Source organism: Erythrolamprus reginae, chromosome 3 (genome assembly GCF_031021105.1).
Source record: "Erythrolamprus reginae isolate rEryReg1 chromosome 3, rEryReg1.hap1, whole genome shotgun sequence".
Taxonomy (NCBI): Eukaryota; Metazoa; Chordata; class Lepidosauria; order Squamata; family Dipsadidae; genus Erythrolamprus; species Erythrolamprus reginae.
This window is the reverse complement of record NC_091952.1, coordinates 43,131,057-43,154,099: the sequence shown is the minus strand read 5'-3', so window position 1 is coordinate 43,154,099 and position 23,043 is coordinate 43,131,057. Positions and strand designations below refer to the sequence as shown.

The window sequence follows — 23,043 nt, the reverse complement described above, 5'->3', positions numbered from 1 at the left end:
TGGATTTGTACTGTTTTGTTGTTGTGAGCCGCTCCAAGTGTTCGGAGAGGGGCGGCATACAAATCTAATTAATAACAATAATAACAATAATAACAATAACAATAATAATAATAATAACAACAATAATAATAACAACAATAAACAATAAACAACAACAATATAATAATAATAATAATAATAATAATAACAACAACAATAATATGGGACAAATAATATTGGATTACAAACATTGCACCTGTCAAATCATAATTGATAACCATAAACCATCATTACTAATCTCAATCTTTGAGTAAACACATCATGGTTAGTCAGGCTCAAACAAAAAGATGTAAAGGGGAATCTCTGGAACCGGCTGTAATGCCTAAACGCATATAAAGATGAGTACTGTTGCAGGAGTTGCTAACCAGATCTAAATAGAGTAGAATAGAATTTTATTGGCCAAGTGTGATTGGACACACAAGGAATTTGTCTTCGTGCACATGCTCAGCGTACATAAAAGAAAAAGATACATTTGTCAAGAATCATGTGATACAACACTTAATGATTGTCATAGGGATCAAATAAGCAATGAAGAAACAATCAATATTAATAAAAATCTTAGGATACAAGCAACAAGTTACAGTCATACAGTCCTAAGTGCGAGGAAAAGGATGATAGGAATGCTGAGAAAAAAATTAGTAGAAATAGAAGTGCAGATTTAGTAAAAAGTCTGACAGTGTTGAGGGAATTATTTGTTTAGTAGAGTGATGGCGTTCGGGAAAAAACGGTTCTTGTGTCTTGGTGTGCAGTGCTCTGTAGCGACATTTTGAGGGTAGGAGTTGTGCATCTCATTGGCACTTCAGACATTCTTTATCCCTTTGACTCTGCCCAATTTGCCAGTCAGTCATAGAATGGGAATTGCCAAATTGGAAAACTCAAAAGTTGCAGGCCAGATTGAGATGCTGAATAAAAGGGGGGACCTTCTTGATGGGAGGCTTTCATATTGCATATTTCCCCAGGAAACTTTGCCCTTAAACTACACTGATTCCAATCCTGTTGGGAGGAAATGCGAGAACTGGGGGAAAAGAGATGAGGAAAATGCTATTGGGGGTGAGTTGGGGAAACACAACTTGGGGAGAGTTCAGTGTCCCAAGGGAGTTGGCAGCAAGACTGGTCACAAGGCTCCTTACCACATTCATTCATTTTTACATATTGGTAGCATGCATTGATATGCTGTTTATATACAAGAGATGGGTACTAATAAAAGGGAAACATTAGGACAGTTATGGTAGGCATGCGGGTGCACTTATGCACTCCCCTTACTGACCTCTTAGGAATCAGGTGAGGTCAACAGTAGATAGTCTAAGCTAAGGGTAAAGTTTGGGGGTTTGATGTTGAGACGGTTAAAAAATCAAGAAGAATCTGAATTTTATAATATTTGGGGAAAGATTTATGTATGGTTAAATTAAAAAAATGTGAAATGAATTGAATACAAAGAAAAATGTATACAAATTGGATCTTTTTAAAATCAATATTAAGGAAGGTTTAACTACATACATTTTTTTAAAACTTAAATTACTGTATTGATTTTGCAACTTTTAGTGTTTTTTTCTGTATTAGAAAGACTTCTATTATGAGCTGGGCAATTGTAGCCCCTGTATATGGTAAATGTCTGTCTGTCTTGTTCGTCCTTTTATGATAATTAATAAAAAAATTTTTTTTTAAAAAGTTTGGGGGTTTGGTGATGAAACTAGAGTTGGGGAGTTAGTTCCAGGCGTTAACTACTCAGTTGCTGAAGACTACATTTTCTACAGCCAGGTTTGGGGGGTGATTCATTTTGAGTTTGTATCTGTTGTTTGCTGGCTATTGTTGTGGTTGAAGCTGAAGTAGTGTTGACAGGAAGGGCATCATAGCAGATGATTTTAGGCGACAAAGTTCTAAATTTTTTAAACCTAAGATTTGTGAGTAGATGAGTGGAGGGCTGTTCTCGTAAAGAACCCTCCACTTTCCCCACACACTGTTCCCCACACACACTTTCTCGTAAAGTGCCCTTCAAATTTCCCCACACATTGGAGGAAAGTGAATACAGAGTCATCTTGGGGACTGAATAATCGCGCTAGCGCTGGAAAAGCTGCTCTAAACTTCTTCGTCAGGCGGCCAAGATTGTGAGGGGAGGTTTGGCCAACTGGAATTTTCCTGCCAAACATTCCCTAAATCAAGGGTCTTCAAACTCCCAGAATTCTCCAGCCAGCTCTGGGAGTTGAAGTCCACAAGTCTTAAACTGGCCAAATTTGAAGACTTCTGCAGTAAGTGGATTATTATGGCTCCACTGGTGGGCTGCGCATCGCGGAAAACGGCCAAGGGTGAGTGGCAGTCGGTCTCTCGCCGAGGACGAAGCGAACGAGGGAGGGTGGAGGCTGGCGTTTCCCTCAGAGAAATGGCTCCTCGGAGGCAGGAGTTCAAGCAGAGGGAGAGAAAGAAACCAACCGACTGGCGGGGGGGAAACCGCAGCGTCGCGGCTGAGCAACCGGCGACATCTACTCGGCGTGGACATGGCGGCTTATACTAAGGAAAGAAAGGCTGGACGCCCGTTTCGATCCCGTGCTTAGACCGCCAGTTGTTCCCTCCCGCGCGGCAGGGTAGGCCGCTCTCTATCCTGCCCCCCTCTCCCTCTCCAAGCGCATATAAATCTCGTGGGCATTTTCGCTCTTTTCTCTCGCAGGCTCCGGGCACGTGTCCGCGTCGAGACGCTTCCAATGGAAGGCGCGTTAAGGCGAGGTCTGCGTCCCTCGGACAAAGGTCGGCTTGCGTTGGGGTTGGGCCGCTTAGACAAATAGAACGGAGAGGCGCTTTCTTCTATCCGGGAGCAACGGGGTTTTTTTCGGAGGCGGAGTTGCTGGGAAGTCCCGTCCCCCCCGAAAGGGTGCTGCGAAAACCGCCTCTCTTCGGATTGCTCATTGCGCGAAGTCGGGGGAATAGATGTGGCGCTCCGGTTTGAGCGGGGGGGAAGGTAACTCAATTCAGTGGCGGTTTCTTCAAGTAAGTGATCCTTTGATCTGTTTTAGGTTTCCCAGCTGGGCTACTTTCCGGAAAAGCTCCAAAATAACTTTTTGGAATTAAAAAAAAAATCCCAAAAATTTTTTGGAATCCAAAAAAAGCTCCAAAATTAAGGGGCGTGCATAAGCGCACCATTGTGCCTACCGTCCCTGTCCTACTGTTCTATTGTCTTCTATCATTACTTTTCATCATTACTTTTCTTACTGTTTTATTTATACAAATTATCATACTATAATTGTTTGACAAATAAACCAACAAACAAATAAATATACGACCAGTTTCTAAATAAGTCAATAATTGTTCTCTCAAATTTAAAAAAAATATCTGCTATGGGGGTAGAAGGTTTGTTGGTCACTCATTGTTTAAGCTTTCATGTGAAAGCTTAGATGGTCCAAGTTACTCTTCTGATGTGTGCTTATTCAAATCTCTAAGGATTGCCAGAGCAAATAGCTACCGGTATTACTTGGCAGAGTTTTCCAGTCGACATATGTATTTTTATATACAGTATTTGCACTGAGCCCATTCAGAGGCGTTGTTTGTTCCCAGAATCGGCTGTTGACTTTAAACCTTGACTCATCATACTATTATGATGAAAAAGAAAAAGTTGTGATCCGATGTTAATGCTTATTCTACTGTAATGGAGAGATTCGGAAATTGGTGCTTCTTTTTCTTTCTCTCTTCACTTTTCTTCCTCCTTTTCCTCTTCCCCTTCATTGTCCTCTTATTTTCTTTTTATTTTGCAATACCTTATAACTTAATAAAAAAAAGTATGATACATGAATGTTGTCTCAAGTAGTTTAATGAGTCTGATCAAGTGCTTAGGGATAGAGCTCTGTGCTGATACTGACATTGATACTTCTGTCATGGCTACCAAAAACTGATCTCAAGGAACCAGTCAAATGGATTAATGTGCTGGGTAATGGAGCCAGCTATTTATACCTCTAGAGGTAAGGATATAACCAGATTCTGACATATCAAACAGTAGACCCCAAAACTGCATGTCATATTCCAGTAGGACTCTGGGAGCTCTTTTCCAAATTTTATATGCTTGTCCTCAGTAACAGCCCTGTACCCAATCTAGTAGCCGGCTCACAATCCAACTAACTTTCTGTATGTATTGCAGAAATTGAGAAATCAACCAAATGAAAGAGCTTAAAATTTCCAGTAGCAATCTTATTTCAGCTGAAATACTTAAATCCAATGTTGATGTGGGGGAAACCATTCTGTGTCCCTTTATTGTTAAAACAGTCTAATTTTTAAACGATTGGAGCCTAAGCGGACTTTCTATGCATCAATACAATAAATTGCCCGATAAACATAAGAACTCCATAATTGACAATTTTTTCCAAAATAAAATGCCGAATATAAAATTAATGTCAAGTACAGGAAATCAGGTGGTTCAAATGAAAAATAGGTTTATTGCATGTTAATAAATTTGAAGTACTAGATAAGAGTGGTAGATAAGAATCAATAGAATTCAAGATGAGCTGGACTTTGATCTCTTGTGGATGCAAAGGAGCTTGAGACTGATTATGTGTTTGACCCCTCCTTTGGGCTCAGCCTGGTTGTCTCCTGCAGTTTAATGCCAATGGTCAACTTTTTAGCCCCCACTGGAAATATTTTTAACCTAGTGATTCAATATTGCTTTCAGAGCTTACCTGTAATTAAATAATTAAAGTTGAAGATTATCGTCTTCACTGATCAACTAGGGATATATACAAGCAGTAGTGTTAATAGCATAATTGCTATAAATAAAAATAGGTGCTGACTGGCTGCTGAATTTCACTGCCTGAAGACAAGGACATTTTTCCTGAGATTGTTTTTATAGACAAGGCGACAGGATTGTCACAGTGGCCCTGAAGCCTTTTATAGTCAAATTGCTGAGTGGAGCTCAATTAGATTTAGATGCTAAGTCCAACTTTGCGTCATTTGAGTGTCTATTTCGGAGTGTTCTGTTTTAGCTAATAAGATATATGCCTTATGCTGCATTTTGGCTGGAGTCAGAACTATTAAGCGTCGATAGAGGAGTAAAGTTTTTCATGTTCAAATACTGATGGAAATTATAATTTTACCCATTACCCATTAGTTCTACTGGATGCATAACTAACTACAAATTACTTACGTACTCAACAGCCAACTATATTATGACTGTTTGAACATTTGACAGTAATCTCTAAGCCCATATATATATCTATTCTGTCTAGTGAGCTATTTAAAAATATAGCATTATGTCGCTATCCTTGAAGATTGACAGCAGTCAGAACTATTGGATGCATCCATTTTACCTTCCATAAGCTTTTCCATGAGGAATTGTTATTTATTTGATTTATTTATTATATTTTTACAGCACTTGTCTGCCATCAGTTCTAAGCCGGTCACACACAAAAAGCATAAATGAAAAACAATAATAAAACCAATAAATAAAATCAAGCAGCAACCAAAAAAACCCCCACACTACCTAGAAGAGAGCTTCAGTCACTCTCACCTAAGGTCTGGGCTTTGAGACCCTCTGAAAATACCATTTTGGTGGGGGCCATCCAGATCTCAGAGAGAACCTCAACATATATCAGCTTTACAATATTTCCAACACAGAAACGTATGATGTTTCTACAATTCACCAGAACATTCTCTGCCTCATTTGAAAATGGGATATTTTTATTATACTGTATTGCTGTTAGATTTTAAATATGCCTTATCTATGCAATGAGGCATGAAAGAAGTTGGACTGTAATGAGTAGTCTTGTGGGACGTCTCAAGTAACAGTTAACGTTGCAAGAGCTGAGTTGTTCTTTTGAAACATGTAATCAATAAAACAAGGATTGTACATAGAATAATTTTGGACTTCTGTAAAGTATAAGCATGCATATGTATTCAGTACTTGGTTTGGGACTCTTTGGCAGCAATTTACTGCCTCAATGTGGTGTGGCATGGAAGCTATCAGCCTGTGGCACTGCTGAGCTATGGAAGACCAGGATGCTTCAATAGCGGCCTTCAGCTCTCCTGCTTTGTTCGGTCTCATGTCTCTCCTCTTTCTCTTGGCAATGCCCCATAGATTCTCTATGGGGTTCAGTTCAGGCGAGTTTTCTGGCCAATCAAACATGGTCTTTGAACCAGGTTTTGGTGCTTTTGGCAGTGTGGACAGGTGCCAAGTCCTGCTGGAAAATTGAAATCAGCATCCTCATAAAGCTTAGCTGTGGAAGGAAGCATGAAGTGCTTCAAAATCTCCTGGTAGACGGCTGCGTTGACCCTGGACCTAATGAAGCACAATGGACCAACACAAGCAGATGACATGGCTCCCCAAATCAACACAGACTGTAGAAAATTCACCCCTAGATTTCAATCATCTTGCTGTGTGTACCTCTCCATTCTTCCTCCATACTCTTGAGTCCTTGGTTTCCAAATGAGATGCAAAAGCTTTCACAGTCTGTTTTGTTGCCTATTTTTATTTAATGGGCTGGCAGTAGGAAGGATGAATAACTGCTGATGTTCAAATGCATATAGCATTTGGCAAGATGAGAAGCCAAGTCATGTTGAGTTGGTATAATAAGATATTACTCTATTAGATATATGGAGGCTTTTTTCTTATGAATGCATTATTTTTCTCAACAATTTAATGTTGCTTTTGGCAAAAGCTGTAGAAAAATACAAAAGTTTAATTATGATTATAGGAAGATTCCAATTATTCATGCATTTAACCATAGAAATACAACAGGGTTTGAATTAGCCTAAGGCAGTGGGTGAGTAATGAGACCTTTGGTGATTTCCTCTTTATTGTAGCTAATGATAATGTTGTTCTTTTAATATATGATAAAAATCAGTCAAACAGTAAAAGTAATATACTAATTTAAAATAATTTCTCAAAGTATTAGTAGTAAATAACTGAATCATTTAGATGCCACTTCTTTGAGCTGTATCCACTAAGGCCACTAGATTGGAAGGAGTTACTTCTTTCCAGAATATTCCATAGGGGATAGGCAGAGAAAGCTTTTGTTGGGATCTGTAATATACATTCCCTGACTGACTGGGTGGGTCGGGCCAATGTGATGGGGCAAAGCCAGTTCTGTAGCCTAGACCAGTGATTTTCAACCTTTTTTGAGCCGCGGCACATTTTTTACATTTACAAAACCATGGGGCACATTGAGTGGGGATGGGGGGGCGGCTAAAAAAAGTTTGGACAAAAAAATCCTCTCTCTCTTTCTCCCTTTCGCTCTATTTCTCTCTCCCTCTTTCTCTTTTTTCTCTCTCCTTCCCTCTTTCTTTCTCTCTTCCTTCCTTCCTCTTTTTTGCTCTTTCTCTCTCCTTCCCTCCCTCCCTCTATGTCTTTCTCTCTCCCACCTTCCCTCCCTCTCTCGCTTTTCTTTCTTTCTCTTTCTCTCTCTCTCTTGCTTTTTCTCTCTCTTTCTTTCTCTCTGTTTTCTTTCTCTCACTCTCTCTTGCTTGCTTTCTCTTTCTCTCTCTCTCTTGCTTTCTCTCTCTCTCTCTCTCTCTCGTTTTCTTTCTCTCTCTGAGCTTCGCGGCACACCTGACCATGTCTCACGGCACACTAGTTGAAAAACACTGGCCTAGACCATGCAATATAGGGCTTTATATGTCATAACTAGCAGCTTAAACTGGGCCCAGAAGCAAACTGGTGCAGTTCAGAGAAGAGGTGTTACATGTGCCCTTCTTTTAGTATGCAAAAATGCTCATACAATTTTGCACTAGTTGAGTCTTCCAGATACTTTTCAATATAAACCAAATTATTGAACAAAGGGATAGTTTACGGAGTGAGAAAGATCTATTGCCATTGCTGTATGAAGTATGTCCTACATTGTTGTGTTCATGAAGTAATCCGTAACTGAATTTCACTCAAAAATCTAAAGAACAGAATTGAATAGAATTTTATTGGCCAAGTGTGATTGGACACACAAGGAATTTGTCTTCCTGCACATGCTCTCAGCGTACATAAAAGAACAAGATACATTTGTCAAGAATCATGTGGTACAACACTTAATGATTGACAAGATAAAATTAGATCTTGTCAATACTGTAGTTCATATTTCCCATAACTTAGAATGCCATTCATGGAGAACAATAGAAATTTGGGGTGTTGTTTTTCATTTTCTTTCACTTGAGGAATTTTCTCCATATTGAATGAAATGCACTCAACTATCTTCTCTGAGGTCGGCAAATCCCGGCTTGTGAACCACACGTGGCTCTTTGGCCGCTTGAGTGTGGCTCTTCAGCAGAAGCCGAGTTTCCGGCCCTGCGCGTGTGTTGCTGTTTAAAATTGATGACCCCTAATTTATTTATTTTATTTATTTATTCATTTCTCCAATACACAAATACATAGGAAGAAAAATAGACATGTAGTAGTATATATAAGGGTAAAGTGAACTTAGAGGAGAGGATATATGAAAGAAAGAAAATATATATGATAAGTGAGAGAAAAGAAAGACAATTGGACAGGGGACGAAAGGCACACCAGTGCACTTATGTACGCCCCTTACTTATTTCGGCCAGGGATAGGCAAAGTTGGCTCTTCTCTGACTTGTGGACTTCATCTCCCAGAATTCCTGAACCAATCATGCCAGCTCTGGAATGAATTCTGGGAGTTGAAGTCCACATGTTATAGAAGAGCCCACTTTGCCTACCCCTGGTTTAGGCACACGAAGATATTGATGGACCCGCTCTTAGATAAGAAAGGGGGAAAGAAGAGATTGTGCACGCGCCCTCTATACGTCCCAGTTGCGCAGCAACAGCCAATCAGCGGAGACTTTCGAACAAGCGGGAAGCGCAGCTTTGGAGGGGAGAAGTTGAAAACAGCAGCGAAAGAGTTAACAGCGGTTGAAGAGTCCCGGGGAGTTGCTGCGTGCTTGGAATCATGCCGTGAGGAAGAAAAAGGCTGTTGGGGGAAACGAACCCGAGCCGCGCGCGCGGCCAAAGGGATGTCGGGTTGAGTTCGGTTTCCTTAAAGTCGCAGGCATGCGGGCGGTGGTTACAAAGAACACAGTCGGAAAGGAACGAGGTAATAGATAAACATCCTGTCCCGTTAACAGCAGGGCTTAAAATAACTGGGCTGTTCCGTAAAATTGCTTCCTTGCTCAGTGAGCGTTTAAAAACTCGTAAGTACTGTTTAATTCCATGGAACTAGGCAATCCCAGGTATATACCAATTCAAGTTCCTTTGAATTGAATTGGGGGGGGTGTGAGTTGCCCCAGTGAAATGTGTACAGTACTATTGTTTTCATCTTTCTGGTATTTGTAAACTAGCTATCTCATGGAATGCAGTTCATATCATACATTATACTTTTTTTTGTTGCGTACCTAAATTATTGCAGAAGTCACTTGATTAAAGCAATAATTACTTCTGCGTGAAGTTGAGAACAAGAAAAAATAATTCAGTTTTGTGCCTGACAAAATCAAGCTGTCTTAATGTACCAAGGGTGTGTTACATTTCATAGTTTCTGTACTTCTAGAAATCTAAAAACCTGAGCTTTTATCTTTTTCCTTGATGTGCTTATGCAACTAGTTTTTTCTTCACAAATAATATTCCCATGTCACATCTGCTAGTCATCTGATGTAGTGAGGCTGTTGTGTTTGTGTAATTTTATAATACTGGGACAATTTATTTGAGGATTGTTATTAATGCTCAGAACAATGTTTCATTTTGCTTTCTTTAAGCTCTTTAAAGCCTTCTTTTCATTGTTCATAGGCCTTGAAAATTGCTTAGCCAGGGAAGTGAAACAAGGTGTATATATTCCTAAAATAGTTTCACATTTGATAAATATACCTTCAGAAAATTTAGAGGCTCTGGCATAGGACCAATGCAGGTAGTCCTCGACTTATGACCGCAATTGAGCCCAAAATGTATGTTACTAAGTGAGACAGTTGTTAAGTGAATTTTCCCCATTTTATGATTTTTCTTGCCACAGTTGTTAAGTGAATCACTGCAGTTAAGTTATGTTGTTAAATGAATATTGAGGTCTCTTTTATTTTGTTTGTCAGAAGGTTACAAAAGGGGATCATATGATCCCTGGACATTGCAACTGTCATAAATATTAGTTAGTTGCTAAGCATCTGAATTTTGATCATGTGCCAATGCCGCAACAGCCTTAAATGTGAAAAACAGTCATAAACCACTTTTTTTAGTGCTGTTGTAACTTTGAACAGTAACTATAAATGAACTGTTTTAAACCATATCATATTGTAAAAGAGGGGCTGGCTTATATAAAGTGTGCCTGAAGAGGGGGAGAGAGGGTGGGGAGGGGAGAGGGAGATACAGAAGGGAAGAAAGATACAGAGATACAGGCAGAGAGGGGGAGAGAGAGATGTAGATACAAAGAGGGAGAGAACAGGAGAGAGATACAGAGAGAAGGGGGAGAGAGAGGGAAAGGGGGAGAACCAGAGAGAGAGAGAGAGAGAAGAGGGTTTTGTGGTTCCCAGTTCTCTGTCCTAATGACCAGCAGGGTAGGTGTGGCTAGGGGGGTCATATGACTGGGTGGGAGTGAATGATGTTGAGTTGGCCACGCCCACCGAGGTTTCATGGTTCCCGGTGTTTTTTTTCTATGGGAAACAGATCCAAATGGCTCTTTGAGTGTTTAAGTTCGCCGACCCCTATTCTAATCCACAACACCCAGAAAATGTTCATAGGATCAATCATCAACAAGCAGTCAATATCTTACAATATCTAGCTGTCCTTCTCAGCTCTTTATGGAGCTGTGACTTGTATTTATAAAGTTACAAGACTTTATGACTTATATTACTGCTGATATAATTATTTTAAGGAGTGTGTATATTGATTGCTTGAACCAAGAAAGATAATTTACTGCATAGTTTTATTTGATGGTTTGCCAACATATGACTCAGTACACTAATTGCAATATATATTAGAATATGGTTTTAACTCAAAAAGGATATTAAAAACTTGATTATCTCTTCTAATAACAGAAGAGATAATGAAGTTTTGCATTGGCAGAAAGATAGTGAATAATCTACTCAAATTAATAGAATTATTTACTGTAACAAATTATTATTCTGTTGTTGCGAGCTCAGTTACACAAATCTATTTTGGATAGTGCAATCCTTGTATTCTCTCAATTTGATTGTCTGCTTTCTGATATTTCATTAGCCAACTGGGAAAATCATCATTATGAAACGGTGCTGTTTGTCCCCCCACCCAGTTTATATATAGCAGTTTGCCCTGCCAATATTTATTTTATTTATTTATTCATTAGGCTTCTATTCTGCCCTTCTCCTGATACTCAAATACAAAATATGCAAAAAATATGCAAAAAATCCAACATTTAAAATTCTAAAAACATGTTAAAAAATCGAACTTAATTCAAAATTTAAAACTCCAATTCATTTTAAAAACCCATCCACATTCATTGTAACATACATTATACATTCAATCATAGGCCGGGGTAGATGTTGAAATTCAGTGGCCCCAAGCTTGTTGGCAGAGGTGCGTTTTTAAGGCCTAATGGAAGGCTGGGAGGGTGAGGGTAGTATGAATCTCCGGGGGGAATTGATCCCAGAGGGCCGGGGCCACCACAGAGAAGGCTCTTTCCATAGGCCCTGCCAGGCGGCATTGCCTAGCTGATGGGACCTGGAGAAGGCCAACTCTGTGGGACCTGACCAGCTGCTGGGTTACATGAGGCAGAAGATGGTCCTGCAAGTAATCTGGTCCGATGCCATGTATGGCTTTATAGGTCATAACCAATACTTTGAATGGCATTTGGAGACCAATGGGCAGTGCAATGTTTGGTAGTTCCTTGATAGTATGCAATGTTTTGGTAGTACCTTGATTAGGGTATTGTTTTTTACTTAATTGTCTGCTTATCTGGTGTTGGCTACTATAAATTATGTGTTTTGGTCTTTCTGATTTCTTCTTAGGTTTTTTATCATCTCATTTGGATGGCTGGAATGAATGGAATCTGTATGAATGTAATTAGATTCAACATGTATTTTTATAGACAAACATACTGAGTTACCTATAAATTAGATGAACCACTGCTGAAAGAACTTGGCTTTGTGGTAACACTGCAGAGAAACACTTTAAATAGCTTTCAAAACCACAGTACTGGACTTCCTATCTGAAAACCAGGAATTGTGTTTACCACTGATTTCTCACAATATAAGCTGGCAGCAGTTCAGTTTAAGTGGATTAGCATTGGCTTTGAACCAAGCCACACCCACAAAATAAGCCACACCCACAGAACCGGTAGTTTAAAAAAAAAATAGAACCTATCCCTGCTCAGAAACTATACTTGGTTCAGAATATAGCAGTGCAGGTGGTTATGGGGATTCTTGAATATGCCCATGTAATACCTCTATTTATAAGCTGTTCCAGTCACCAGTACAATGTAAGGTGCTTTAAAGCCTTCCAGGGCCTGGTTATTTGTGGAACTGCCTGTCTCCAAATAACTCTACCAATAGAAGATCTAACTAGACCCATCTCTCAAGTCATCTCAGGACTCAAGAAATGTGCCTTCTCTCATGTCCTATAAAATATTATCTCTCCCCAGAGTCATATGGCTCTAGCCTTATTATGTTTTTCTGAGGTTTTGAAGACCAAATCCCCACCTCATCCCAAAGCATTGGGTCAAGAGGATTTATGAACTTGACCACTCTGATTGTTCTGGTTGTTGATATTTTCTTAACATTTATACTTTATTGATACAACTAATTCAATTAAAATGTTTATAATCAGTTTATCAAAGTATAAAATAACTAGCTAATTAATTTCAGAACATTTGCTCCCAAAGATAACAATTGCAATTCCTTCCCATGTTCTCTGTTTAACACCGGACACAAATAATAACTGCAAAGATGTTGTATATGTGCAAATAATGTCTCTGTAAACTTCAAAAAACAGGAAGTATGGTGGGAAGAGTAATACTGCAAGTACTGTAGCTTGAAAAACAAAATGTCACGGAAAAGGTATAATTTCTGATTTGGAAGGATTGTCAGACAGAAAAAGATGCACATTTATTATCTCTCCGATAGATAAGAAAAGCACAGCAGTAGATTGTAACAGAATATGTGGAGAAATGTGTTAGCATTTCAACCCCTTGCCAATCCTGAGTCTTCCGACTCTAGCATTATATGATATCCAGTAGGTAGTATTAGAAAAGCAGGGCATGATTAAGACACTCGCCTCCCACTTGGAAGATTGAAAGTTCAATCCTAGATAGTGATAGCAATTTCTTTCCTAAGGGGCAAAGAAAAAAATATCTGCTGCAAACTTCCCATAGGCATCCAGCAAGGGCATCCAGCTAGTAAATAGCCCCATCCAGTCGCTCTGATTCTCTCCCAAATAGGGACTGCAGAGCAGTGTTCCCTCTAATTTTTTTATGGGGTGGGCAGAAAAGTATAGTGTTTGAGCGGCAGTCCCTTTGGGACTGGGCGGCACAGAAATATTAAATAAACAAACAAACAAACAAACAAATAAATAAAAAACCCACCCTGTTTTGCCTCAGAGAATTTCAAAATAAAATACTGCACTGTGTGTCTATAACAGTGAGCTCATAATAGGGCAACTCTATCAATATCAAAATGCCACTTAAATAGTTGAGCTAGTTTCAAACTAGATTTTGATTTTCTTTCTCTCTTCCTTACTCCCATTCTTTTTCTTTCTCTTTTCCTTCCTCTCTTTTTCCCATCTGTTTCTCTTCCTCTCTCTCCCCTTCCCTCTCACTCTTTCCCTCTCGGCTTCTGGGCAGGTTTGAAAAACTCTGAGTTGATGATGATTTTTAAGTGAGCGATTGCTCACTGCTCAGCTTAGAGGGAACTATGCTGCAGAGTCATTAAAAAGGAAGTTTAGTAGGCAGGATTAGATTCAAAGAATTGAGACTTGAGTGGACCGATAATTTGAAATCTCATTAGCGGAGCTGTTTTTCCAAGACTCCCTCCATAAAATATGCTTATTATGAATGGTTGCCTGGCCAGACTAAATTTCCTGACATACTGTACTCTTCTTTGTAATGCTGAGACGTCCTTCAGAGCAGCCTTAGAGCTTGCCAAGGCATGACAATTAATCTCTAGAAACTCGATATTTCAAAGCTTGCAGCAGAAAAGGCAAAGATCAGGCTTAGATAAATAATCTGTTTTGTGGATGGAAGAAGTGCTTGAATTTTTGAAGCCTTTTGTTAGCATTTTCTCTATAATAATCTTGACACTTCTGTAATTTTAAACTGCTTGACAAGGCTGTCAATAAAATCTCATTATTTGACTTCATTTTTACATCTTGATTTCTTTATCAATTGTACCTTTTATTTTAAACAAAGTTAAATCTTACAATTTACAATCAACTGCTGTTGAACTTTTGGGACCTGATTTACCTCCAGTGCAGATATGTTGGCAATGCAGTTGGTGTCTGATTTAGGCATGATTGTATTGTGTAAGAACATTGGGAAATGTTTATAATATCTTCTTAATTTTTTTTCCAGATGACGTGAGAATTGAATGCTTGCAGATTCACTGGCTTCTAACACATTCTTTCCAAAGTGTCTGTTGTCATGAGGTGTTTCTTGAAACGATCACTTACAGCAGCCTTTTTCCTCTTTGTGTTCCTACTCATCATCAGTCTGGCTTCTTGGCATCATGAAAATTTGATGATGGTAAGTGTAACAACACATTTGCTGAGAGAGACAGAGAGAGAGAGAGAGAGAGAGAGAGAGAGAGACAGAGACAGAGACAGAGAGAGACAGAGAGAGACAGAGAGAAAATAACACATATTGATGAGTTCTTGCTCTGTTAGAAGTCCCAAAATTGCTTCATAAATTTTGAGTATTTTCAAAAAGCTGTTTTAACTAAATTATGTTCTCTCTTGGATGCAAGTTCCCTCTTTATTTCATGCTGACTTGTCCACTGTTTTACAGTAAACGTGAGGATTGAGAAAAACAGCCTAGAAATTGGCAGCATCTTGTTAAAATATTTTGGCAGAAAATAAAGCAGAATGTCAGTGTTGATCTGTAAAAAGAAATAATGATGAAATTGACAATTTGCTGCCTAGTTTTCCCCCCGACAGTGTCCGAGTTAAGGAAAGCACAGTATAGTGCTGGCCTGTTTTTTGAAAGAACTAGTGTTCCATCCAGGTTGTAACCACTATAGGAAAACAGGCCTCAATCCATTTCTTCAAAGCCCATACGTACTATACATATGTACCATTCAATTTTTATTTAACCTGTTAGCTCTTAAAAAACATTTACACTAAGTGAGCATTATTATTACTCTAATGTGTGTATGCCTTCCAAGTCACATGGATAAATCCCAGCAGTTTCCTTGGCTAGATTTTTTTCAGAAGTAGTTTACCATTGCCTGCTTTCAAGGGCTGAGTGAGAGTGACTGGCTGACTTTGTTCCTAAGATGGGACTAGAACTCGGGGCCTACCAGCTTCCAGCTACTATCACAAACCAGTTCCTCAAAATTTGGGAATGCAAGAATTCAATCAGCACCTTAGTCTGGAAAGTACAGATCTAGTTGGTACTCTTAAAAATATGAATTGAATGAGATTTTAAGACACATCTACCTTCAACCTTGCTATGGCAAGAATTTTTAGAACCGGAGGTTGAAGCAGTGGCATATATAGGGGACTTCTGCTTCAAAATTAAAATATTTATTTATTTATTTATTTATTTTATTTTATTTATTTATTATTTAAATTTGTATGCCGCCCCTCTCCGCAGACTCGGGGCGGCTCACAACAAAGTGAAACAATTTACAACAAATCTAAATTACAGTTTAAAAATATTTTAAAAACCCCATTTTCTAAGCAAACATACATACAGACATACCATTCATAAATTGTATATGCCCCGGGGAGATGGATCTTGGAGTCCCAGTGAACAATCACTTAAATATGAGCCAGCAGCATTTTGCAGCTGCCAAAAAAGCCAATGCGGTCCTGGGCTGTATTAATCAAGACCACACAAAGTGTTAATACAATTCTATAATGCCACAATGTAAAAAAGATATTGAGACTCTAGAAAAGAGCAACAAAGATGGTTAGGGGACTGGAGGCTAAAACATAAAGAATGGTTGCTGGAATTGGGCATGTCTAGTTTAATGAAAAGAAGGACTAAGAGTGACATGATAGCAGTGTTCCAACGTCTAATGTGTTGCCACAAAGAAGAGAAAGTCAAGCTATTCTCCAGAGCACCTTCAGGCAGAACAAGGAAGCAATGGATGGAAATTAATCAAGGAAAGAAGCAACCTAGAAGAAATTTCCTAACAGAACAATTATTCAGTGGAACAACTTGCCCCCTGAAGTTGTGTATGCTCCAACATTGGAAACTTTGGATAACCATTTGCCGGAAATGGTATAGGGTTTTCTGCCTGAACAGGGGATTGAACTAGAAGACATCCAAAGTCTCTTCCAAATGTTATTCTATTCAATTGTATTCTATTCTATTTCATGTCTTTAAAAGAAAAGGGTTTATTAAACTTTGGAAGTTCAAAGACACTTATTGTGTTTTAGTTTGAGTTGGCCAAATTCAAATAGATGGTTGGATTCAAGGTCCTGTTTTACTGAAATAATTTCATAGCCGTAGAAATCTAATGTACTGATTTGGTGAAAGTTTGTTATTAATGCCTCTTTCTGCACAGAATGACGTTGAGAAGTGGGCTCGAACAGTGGGTCTGAACCATATTGCAACTGACTGGACCGTTCATAGCCTCCGGATGTTTATCAATGCCACTAACACGCTGAATATCTCTTATGACTACCTTGCTGGGTTGCCTCCACTCCAGAAAAGTAAGTACCAGCAAAATGCAGATCAAATACAGGTCATTCTTGACTTATGTGTTATGACCACAAGCGGGACCAGAATTCCCATCGTAAGTTATAAGCAGCCACAAAAGGAGTCCACATGACCAGACCAAATTTTATAATCATTTTTGCCATAGGCATTTAAGTGAATCAACATGGATATTAAGCAACTTATCCAGTCATTAAGCAAATTCTGTTTCTCCAGTCGACTTTCCTTACGGGAAGCCAGCTGGAAAGGTTACTGATAGCGATCACGTCACTGCAATCATAGTACGTGCAAGCTGGTTACCAGAAGCCTGAATTACAATCATGTGGTGATGCAACAATTGTAACTTCGAGGACTAGCTCCAAAGATAAGTAGAATTCATTTTAGGACATCAAAACAAACAGGCCTTTGTGGTGGCTAAGGTTTTTAAAGCAAAAATAAAGCTCTGTTCCTAACTTTAGTCAAAAGAGCAATAATATTCATACCAATTTATAGAAACATAGAAACATAGAAGTCTGACGGCAGAAAAAGACCTCCTGGTCCATCTAGTCTGCCCTTATACTATTTTCTGTATTTTATCTTAGGATGGATATATGTTTATCCCAGGCATGTTTAAATTCAGTTACTGTGGATTTATCTACCACGTCTGCTGGAAGTTTATTCCAAGGATCTACTACTCTTTCAGTAAAATAATATTTTCTCATGTTGCTTTTGATCTTTCCCCCAACTAACTTCAGATTGTGTCCCCTTGTTCTTGTGTTCACTTTCCTTTTAAAAACACTTCCCTCCTGGACCTTATTTAACCCTTTAATATATTTAAATGTTTCGATCATGTCCCCCCTTTTCCTTCTGTCCTCCAGACTCTAGATTTATCTCTCTAGATAGGACTGCATTTTTTTCTGCTCAGTGGTAGCCTCATGCTGCCACCCGGTGGGTGATGCAGCTGGTAGAGCACAATGTATAATGGCAGAGTTTTCTTCTTCGTTCCTATTTCCAAGGAAAGAAGGAGTAAGGCCGTTGCCATTGCTCAGGCTCTCTTATTCTCAAGAGGAAGCGGTTGGCCGATGCGCCTCATTTCCAGCTCAATGGTTCATTCGGTATTTTTGTCTTCCTTCTTCTTTAGCAATCGGAATTTTTGGTTATAGTTAAGGAGAGGAAAGGATGCAAGCAGAGGAATAGGGATATACCAGAAGTTGTATGTATCTATTTTTGGTATCTGTGATGTCTTTGATTCCATTTTGACTTTGTGTGCAATAGGGTTGATATTCCTGGAGGCGTCTGTAATATGGTAAATGATTTAGCTTTACTAGATAAATGGTCAAAGTAACGGAAACTGCAGTTTAATGTTTCCAAATGTAAAATTATGCACTTGGGGAAAAGGAATCCTCAATCTGAGTATTGTATTGGCAGTTCTGTGTTAGCAAAAACTTCAGAAGAGAAGGATTTAGGGGTAGTGATTTCTGACAGTCTCAAAATGGGTGAACAGTGCAGTCAGGCGGTAGGGAAAGCAAGTAGGATGCTTGGCTGCATAGCTAGAGGTATAACAAGCAGGAAGAGGGAGATTATGATCCCGCTATATAGAGTGTTGGTGAGACCACATTTGGAATACTGTGTTCAGTTCTGGAGACCTCACCTACAAAAAGATATTGACAAAATTGAACGGGTCCAAAGACGGACTACAAGAATGGTGGAAGGTCTTAAGCATAAAACGTATCAGGAAAGACTTAATGAACTCAATCTGTATAGTCTGGAGGACAGAAGGAAAAGGGGGGACATGATCGAAACATTTAAATATGTTAAAGGGTTAAATAAGGTCCAAGAGGGAAGTGTTTTTAATAGGAAAGTGAACACAAGAACAAGGGGACACAATCTGAAGTTAATTGGGGGAAAGATCAAAAGCAACATGAGAAAATATTATTTTACTGAAAGAGTAGTAGATCCTTGGAACAAACTTCCAGCAGACATGGTTGGTAAATCCAAAGTAACTGAATCTAAACATGCCTGGGATAAACATATATCCATCCTAAGATAAAATACAGAAAATAGTATAAGGGCAGACTAGATGGTTCATGAGGTCTTTTTCTGCCGTCAGTCTTCTATGTTTCTATGTTTCTATGACTTTTGAAATCAGCCTAGACAAGTCCCTGCAGTTTTCTTGCCAACATTTTTGGAAACATTTTGCTTCCTTCATAGGGCAGAGAGAAATTAAGTAGCCCCAAAGTCACCCAGCTGGCAAGATTACACATACTGTCTAAGACAGTGATGGCGAACCTTTTTTCCCTTGGGTGCCGAGAAAGGGTGCACGTGTGCTATCATACATGTGTGAGTGCCCACACCCATAATTCAATGCCCGGGGAGGGTAAAAGCAGCTTCCCTCACTCCCCGGAGGCCATCTAGAGGCCAGAAACGGCCTGCTTCCCAACTTCTGGTGGGCCCAGTAGGCTTGTGTTTCGCCCTCCCCAGGTTCCAAAGGCTTCCCTGGAGCTGCAGGAGGGTAAAACACCCTCCCCATACCCCTGGGGACTCTCTGGAAGCCAAAAACGCCCTCCCAGAGCCTCTGTGTGAGGCAAAAATCAGCTGGCTGGCACACACCTGCACGATGGAGCTGAGTTAGGGCAACAGCTCGCATGCCAGCAGATATGGCTCCACATGGCACCCATGCCATAGGTTCACCATCACTGGTATAATAAATATAAAAAGAAGTATGTCTGATTTAAGATTGGGTATCTATGTTATGGGCACCTGACCAAATATGCCTTTAGGGAGCCATTGCCACCTGCACTGATGATCTTCTTCTTCCTTGCATATTCCCATAAGTGCAGGATCCCCCTTTTTGGATCATTGAATGCCAATGATCCAGGGCGCAGGCCTATAGCTTGCATATCTTTGTTGATGGTGTCTTGCCATCTCCATTTTGGATGCCTGTGAGGTTGCCAGCCTTTAACTTCTAGTTCGTAGGCCGTCTTGGCAACAGTGGAAGGTGCTACTCTTAGGAAATGTCCTTACCAGCAGAGCCAGCCTTCTCTATAATTGGTGCCATGCCAAAATGTTGTCGAATAGTGTCATTTGTGATGTGGTCATCACAAATAATGCACTGCACTGCTGATGGAAATGGGAAATATGTAGCTATTGGTGTTTGGTCAGCTTCATTTTCATATTTCTATATCTATCTAGCTATCTGTCTGTCTGTCACATATTTTTGCTGGTAATGAAAAGGAAGGGAGACTACTATTGATCTATTTCAGGCTTATTTGCCTTCATCAGGTAGCCATACTCTTACTGGGATTTGAACCTAGGGCTCTACTTTGTAAGGCAGTGGCTCATCTCCTGTATCAGCTTGTACCAGGGAAGGGTTATGTGTGGTTTTTTTGTCACACACACACACACGCCACTCCTCTCCAAGGACTTGGGGCGGCTTACAACATATAAATTCATCCTCCCCCATGTTTTTACTCCGTGCTTTATTGTACTTTTATTGTGGACAGCCATTTTCTCCTTCTCTTTGTTTTTGATTTGACTTCGTCAGCAAGCCAATAGCTGCATATTGTATACTCAATGAAATTTTTTAAGGCATCTTAAGGAAATGCACGGATGTTCCCGGTAGCTATAGTTTTTTCTTGCAATATTTAAAGAAGATAAAAACAAAATTTGGCCTAGCATGCTTGAAATTAACAGATTTATTACATTGCAGGATTCTTTTTTTCTGTTAATTGGCCCAGGCTAACAGGAGTTCAATAACACCAGTCCAATAATTAGCATGTTGGAAAGGCTAATTTAGAGAATTACATTCATTTAGCAATGCATGAAAGTATTATAAGAACACAGAACATAATAAAACCTCTGCTGCATAAGAAAGTAACTTTTTTTGAAAACATATATGAAGGCAGTTATCTCTCCTTTTCTATTTATTGCCTCTATACCTGGACATGGAATTTGTCTGCATATTTTAAAATCCCTAAAACCAGAGTTTTTACTGTCTCTTGTAATAATTTACATCAGTGCAAAATTTCCTTACTTGTTTAGTCTAAACCTAGTGACAATTGTTTTTTAATTAGTGCCCTGGGTTTCTTGTTGATTGATATATATATCAGCTACATAAGGCTGCAAATATACAGAACAAATCGGTACGTGACTTGACATCCTGGGTAGCAGGGGTCAAACTTACAAGGTGCATACATTTTTTTCTTTTTACTGCAGGGTTTCTGACATTAGGACTGTGTTCTGTCCGGCGGATGAAGAGGGACTATCTCCTGAATACCTTGACATCCATCTTTGAACAATCTTCTGAAGAAGAGCTGAAGGAAATGGTAGTAGTGGTACATTTAACAGATCCAGACCGTACGTGGAATTATCAAAAGGCGTTGGAAATTACCGTAAAGTTTCCTGATCAGCTCTATCGGAGAAACCTAGTAGTTATCCACACACCTCATGAGTATTACCCTCCCTTGGAAGGCCTGAAAAGGAATTTTAACGATCCTGATGACCGGGTGCGCTTTCGATCGAAACAGAATGTTGACTATGCTTACCTCATGAACTTTGCATCCAACCTCTCCACCTACTACCTCATGATTGAGGACGACGTCCGTTGCACCAAACACTTCCTCACAGTAATCAAAAGACATGTGGCATCCCTGGAGGGCAGCTCTTGGGTCACCCTGGAATTTTCCAAACTTGGTTACATTGCCAAGCTCTACCGTTCTACTGACATCCCCCAGCTTGCTCGATTCCTCATGCTCTTTTACCAAGAGATGCCTTGTGACTGGCTTCTTGTGCATTTCCGACTCCTGCTTACACAAAAGGAGGGAATCCGTTTCAGGCAATCCCTTTTCCAGCACATGGGTCACTACTCCTCCTTCCAAGGCACATCGAACAAACTGAAAGATGAAGACTTTGAAGAGGATTTCTCTAAGATTCCTGACAATCCCCCAGCAGATATAATCACCAATATTGCAACATTTCAGGATTATACACCCAGTAAAGCTTACAGTAGAGTGATAGGTTTCTTTTGGGGTAAGGCCCCTTCTGTTGGCAACTCCTTCACACTTATCTTTAAACAGGCTGCCCCCATCTTCCGCATTCAGATCCATACAGGATCTGTGGCGCATCCACGTAAGTGTCTCCAGGAAGGGCTTGTAGCATTGGGCACTCAGAAGTTGCATACACCAAGACCAAGCTGTGCTAACTATATCACCATTGGGCACTTTGTCGAAGGGATTTTTGACAAGCAGAACCTAGAGAATAGTACCACCTCTGATCCTGATTGTGTGCACATTTTGGTAACTAATGCTCAGTCTGAGCCATTGATCATAAGTAACATAAGCATCTGGACAAAGCCTAAGACCTGATTCCCATTTGCATGGTCAGGCTCTCACAGTATACAAACATTGCTTGCAGACTGATCCTTCCTGGATACAAGAATCCAAGATGCAGTGGAAGAAATCAATTCTGTGTTCTCAGTCCTAATGAAGATATATTTGTGATCTATTATCTGATAGCAGAAGAGCCGTCTAACAATGTTCTTCAAGAGATGGCTACAACTTGCATTGTCTTCTGCTTGTCAGAGACCTCCTTTTTGTGTTGCATGTTTCCAGGATTATTTTGTATCAATCTCTTTTTCCCCACAACAAGAGAAGTGTGTATATATGTATATGAAAAAAAACAGTAAGATATGGCCTGTTAGGAACCGGACTACATAGCTGGAGTGAGCAGAAAGTGAAAAGGCACTTTCATGGGATCTAATTTGTGTTCTCCATCTCCCCCTTCCACAAAATTGGTTCCTGGTGTCAAAGAGGTTGGGGACCACTGGCAGGGAAGCTGAAATAAGCTCAGCTGATAGTACAGTGGAACCTCAACATACGAGCAGCTCTACTTACGAGCTACTCGAGATAAGAGCTGGGAGGGGAGCGACATTTTTGTTCGCCTCCCGAGCTCACATTCGGGATACGAGCGCCAAGGAGCTGTCTCCTGAAGCCGAACGCTAACTTCCGCGTTCGGCTTCAGGAGACAGCTCCTTGGCGCTCGTATCCCGCGTGTTTTAAAAGGTTGCAGCCAGCCTGGGGGGCTCGGGGGGGTGCTGGCAAGCCCCCCAGGCCGGCTGCAACCTTTTAAAACACGCGCGCCGCTTCGCAGCTGTCTCCTGAAGCCGAACGCTAACTTCCGCGTTCGGCTTCAGGAGACAGCTGCGAAGCGGCGCGGGTGTTTTAAAACATCGCAGCCGGCCTGGGGGGCTCGGGGGGAAGCCCCCGAGCCCCCCAGGCCGGCTGCAACGT

At 40.1% G+C, this 23,043-nt stretch overlaps 1 protein-coding gene across 6 annotated transcripts; it reads left to right on the top strand.

The window, feature by feature from the left end:
• Positions 1-2,760: 2,760 nt before the first annotated feature.
• Positions 2,761-22,724, top strand: LOC139163813 (alpha-1,6-mannosyl-glycoprotein 4-beta-N-acetylglucosaminyltransferase-like). 6 transcript variants are annotated; one of them, XM_070744990.1, is made up of 4 exons: positions 2,761-2,778; positions 14,468-14,638; positions 16,626-16,773; positions 20,972-22,724. In XM_070744990.1, exons 2-4 carry the CDS (start codon positions 14,537-14,539, stop codon positions 22,117-22,119), a joined length of 1,398 nt encoding a protein of 465 aa, XP_070601091.1. In that variant the 5' UTR covers positions 2,761-2,778; positions 14,468-14,536; the 3' UTR covers positions 22,120-22,724. The 6 variants fall into 6 exon arrangements, with proteins under 6 accessions (XP_070601091.1, XP_070601086.1, XP_070601089.1 ...); XM_070744985.1 differs by lacking the exon at positions 2,761-2,778 and adding an exon at positions 2,862-3,018; XM_070744988.1 differs by lacking the exon at positions 2,761-2,778 and adding an exon at positions 3,914-3,983.
• The last annotated feature ends 319 nt before the right edge of the window (positions 22,725-23,043 follow it).

What these genes read in the sequence shown, in the direction of transcription:
- LOC139163813 (XM_070744990.1), top strand. Translation starts at nt 14,537, where the DNA reads ATGAGGTGTTTCTTGAAACGATCACTTACAGCAGCCTTTTTCCTCTTT. An exon ending in ATCATGAAAATTTGATGATG is followed by an intron (nt 14,639 to 16,625) that starts GTAAGTGTAACA and finishes CTTTCTGCACAG; the next exon opens with AATGACGTTGAGAAGTGGGC. An exon ending in GTTGCCTCCACTCCAGAAAA is followed by an intron (nt 16,774 to 20,971) that starts GTAAGTACCAGC and finishes TTTTTACTGCAG; the next exon opens with GGTTTCTGACATTAGGACTG.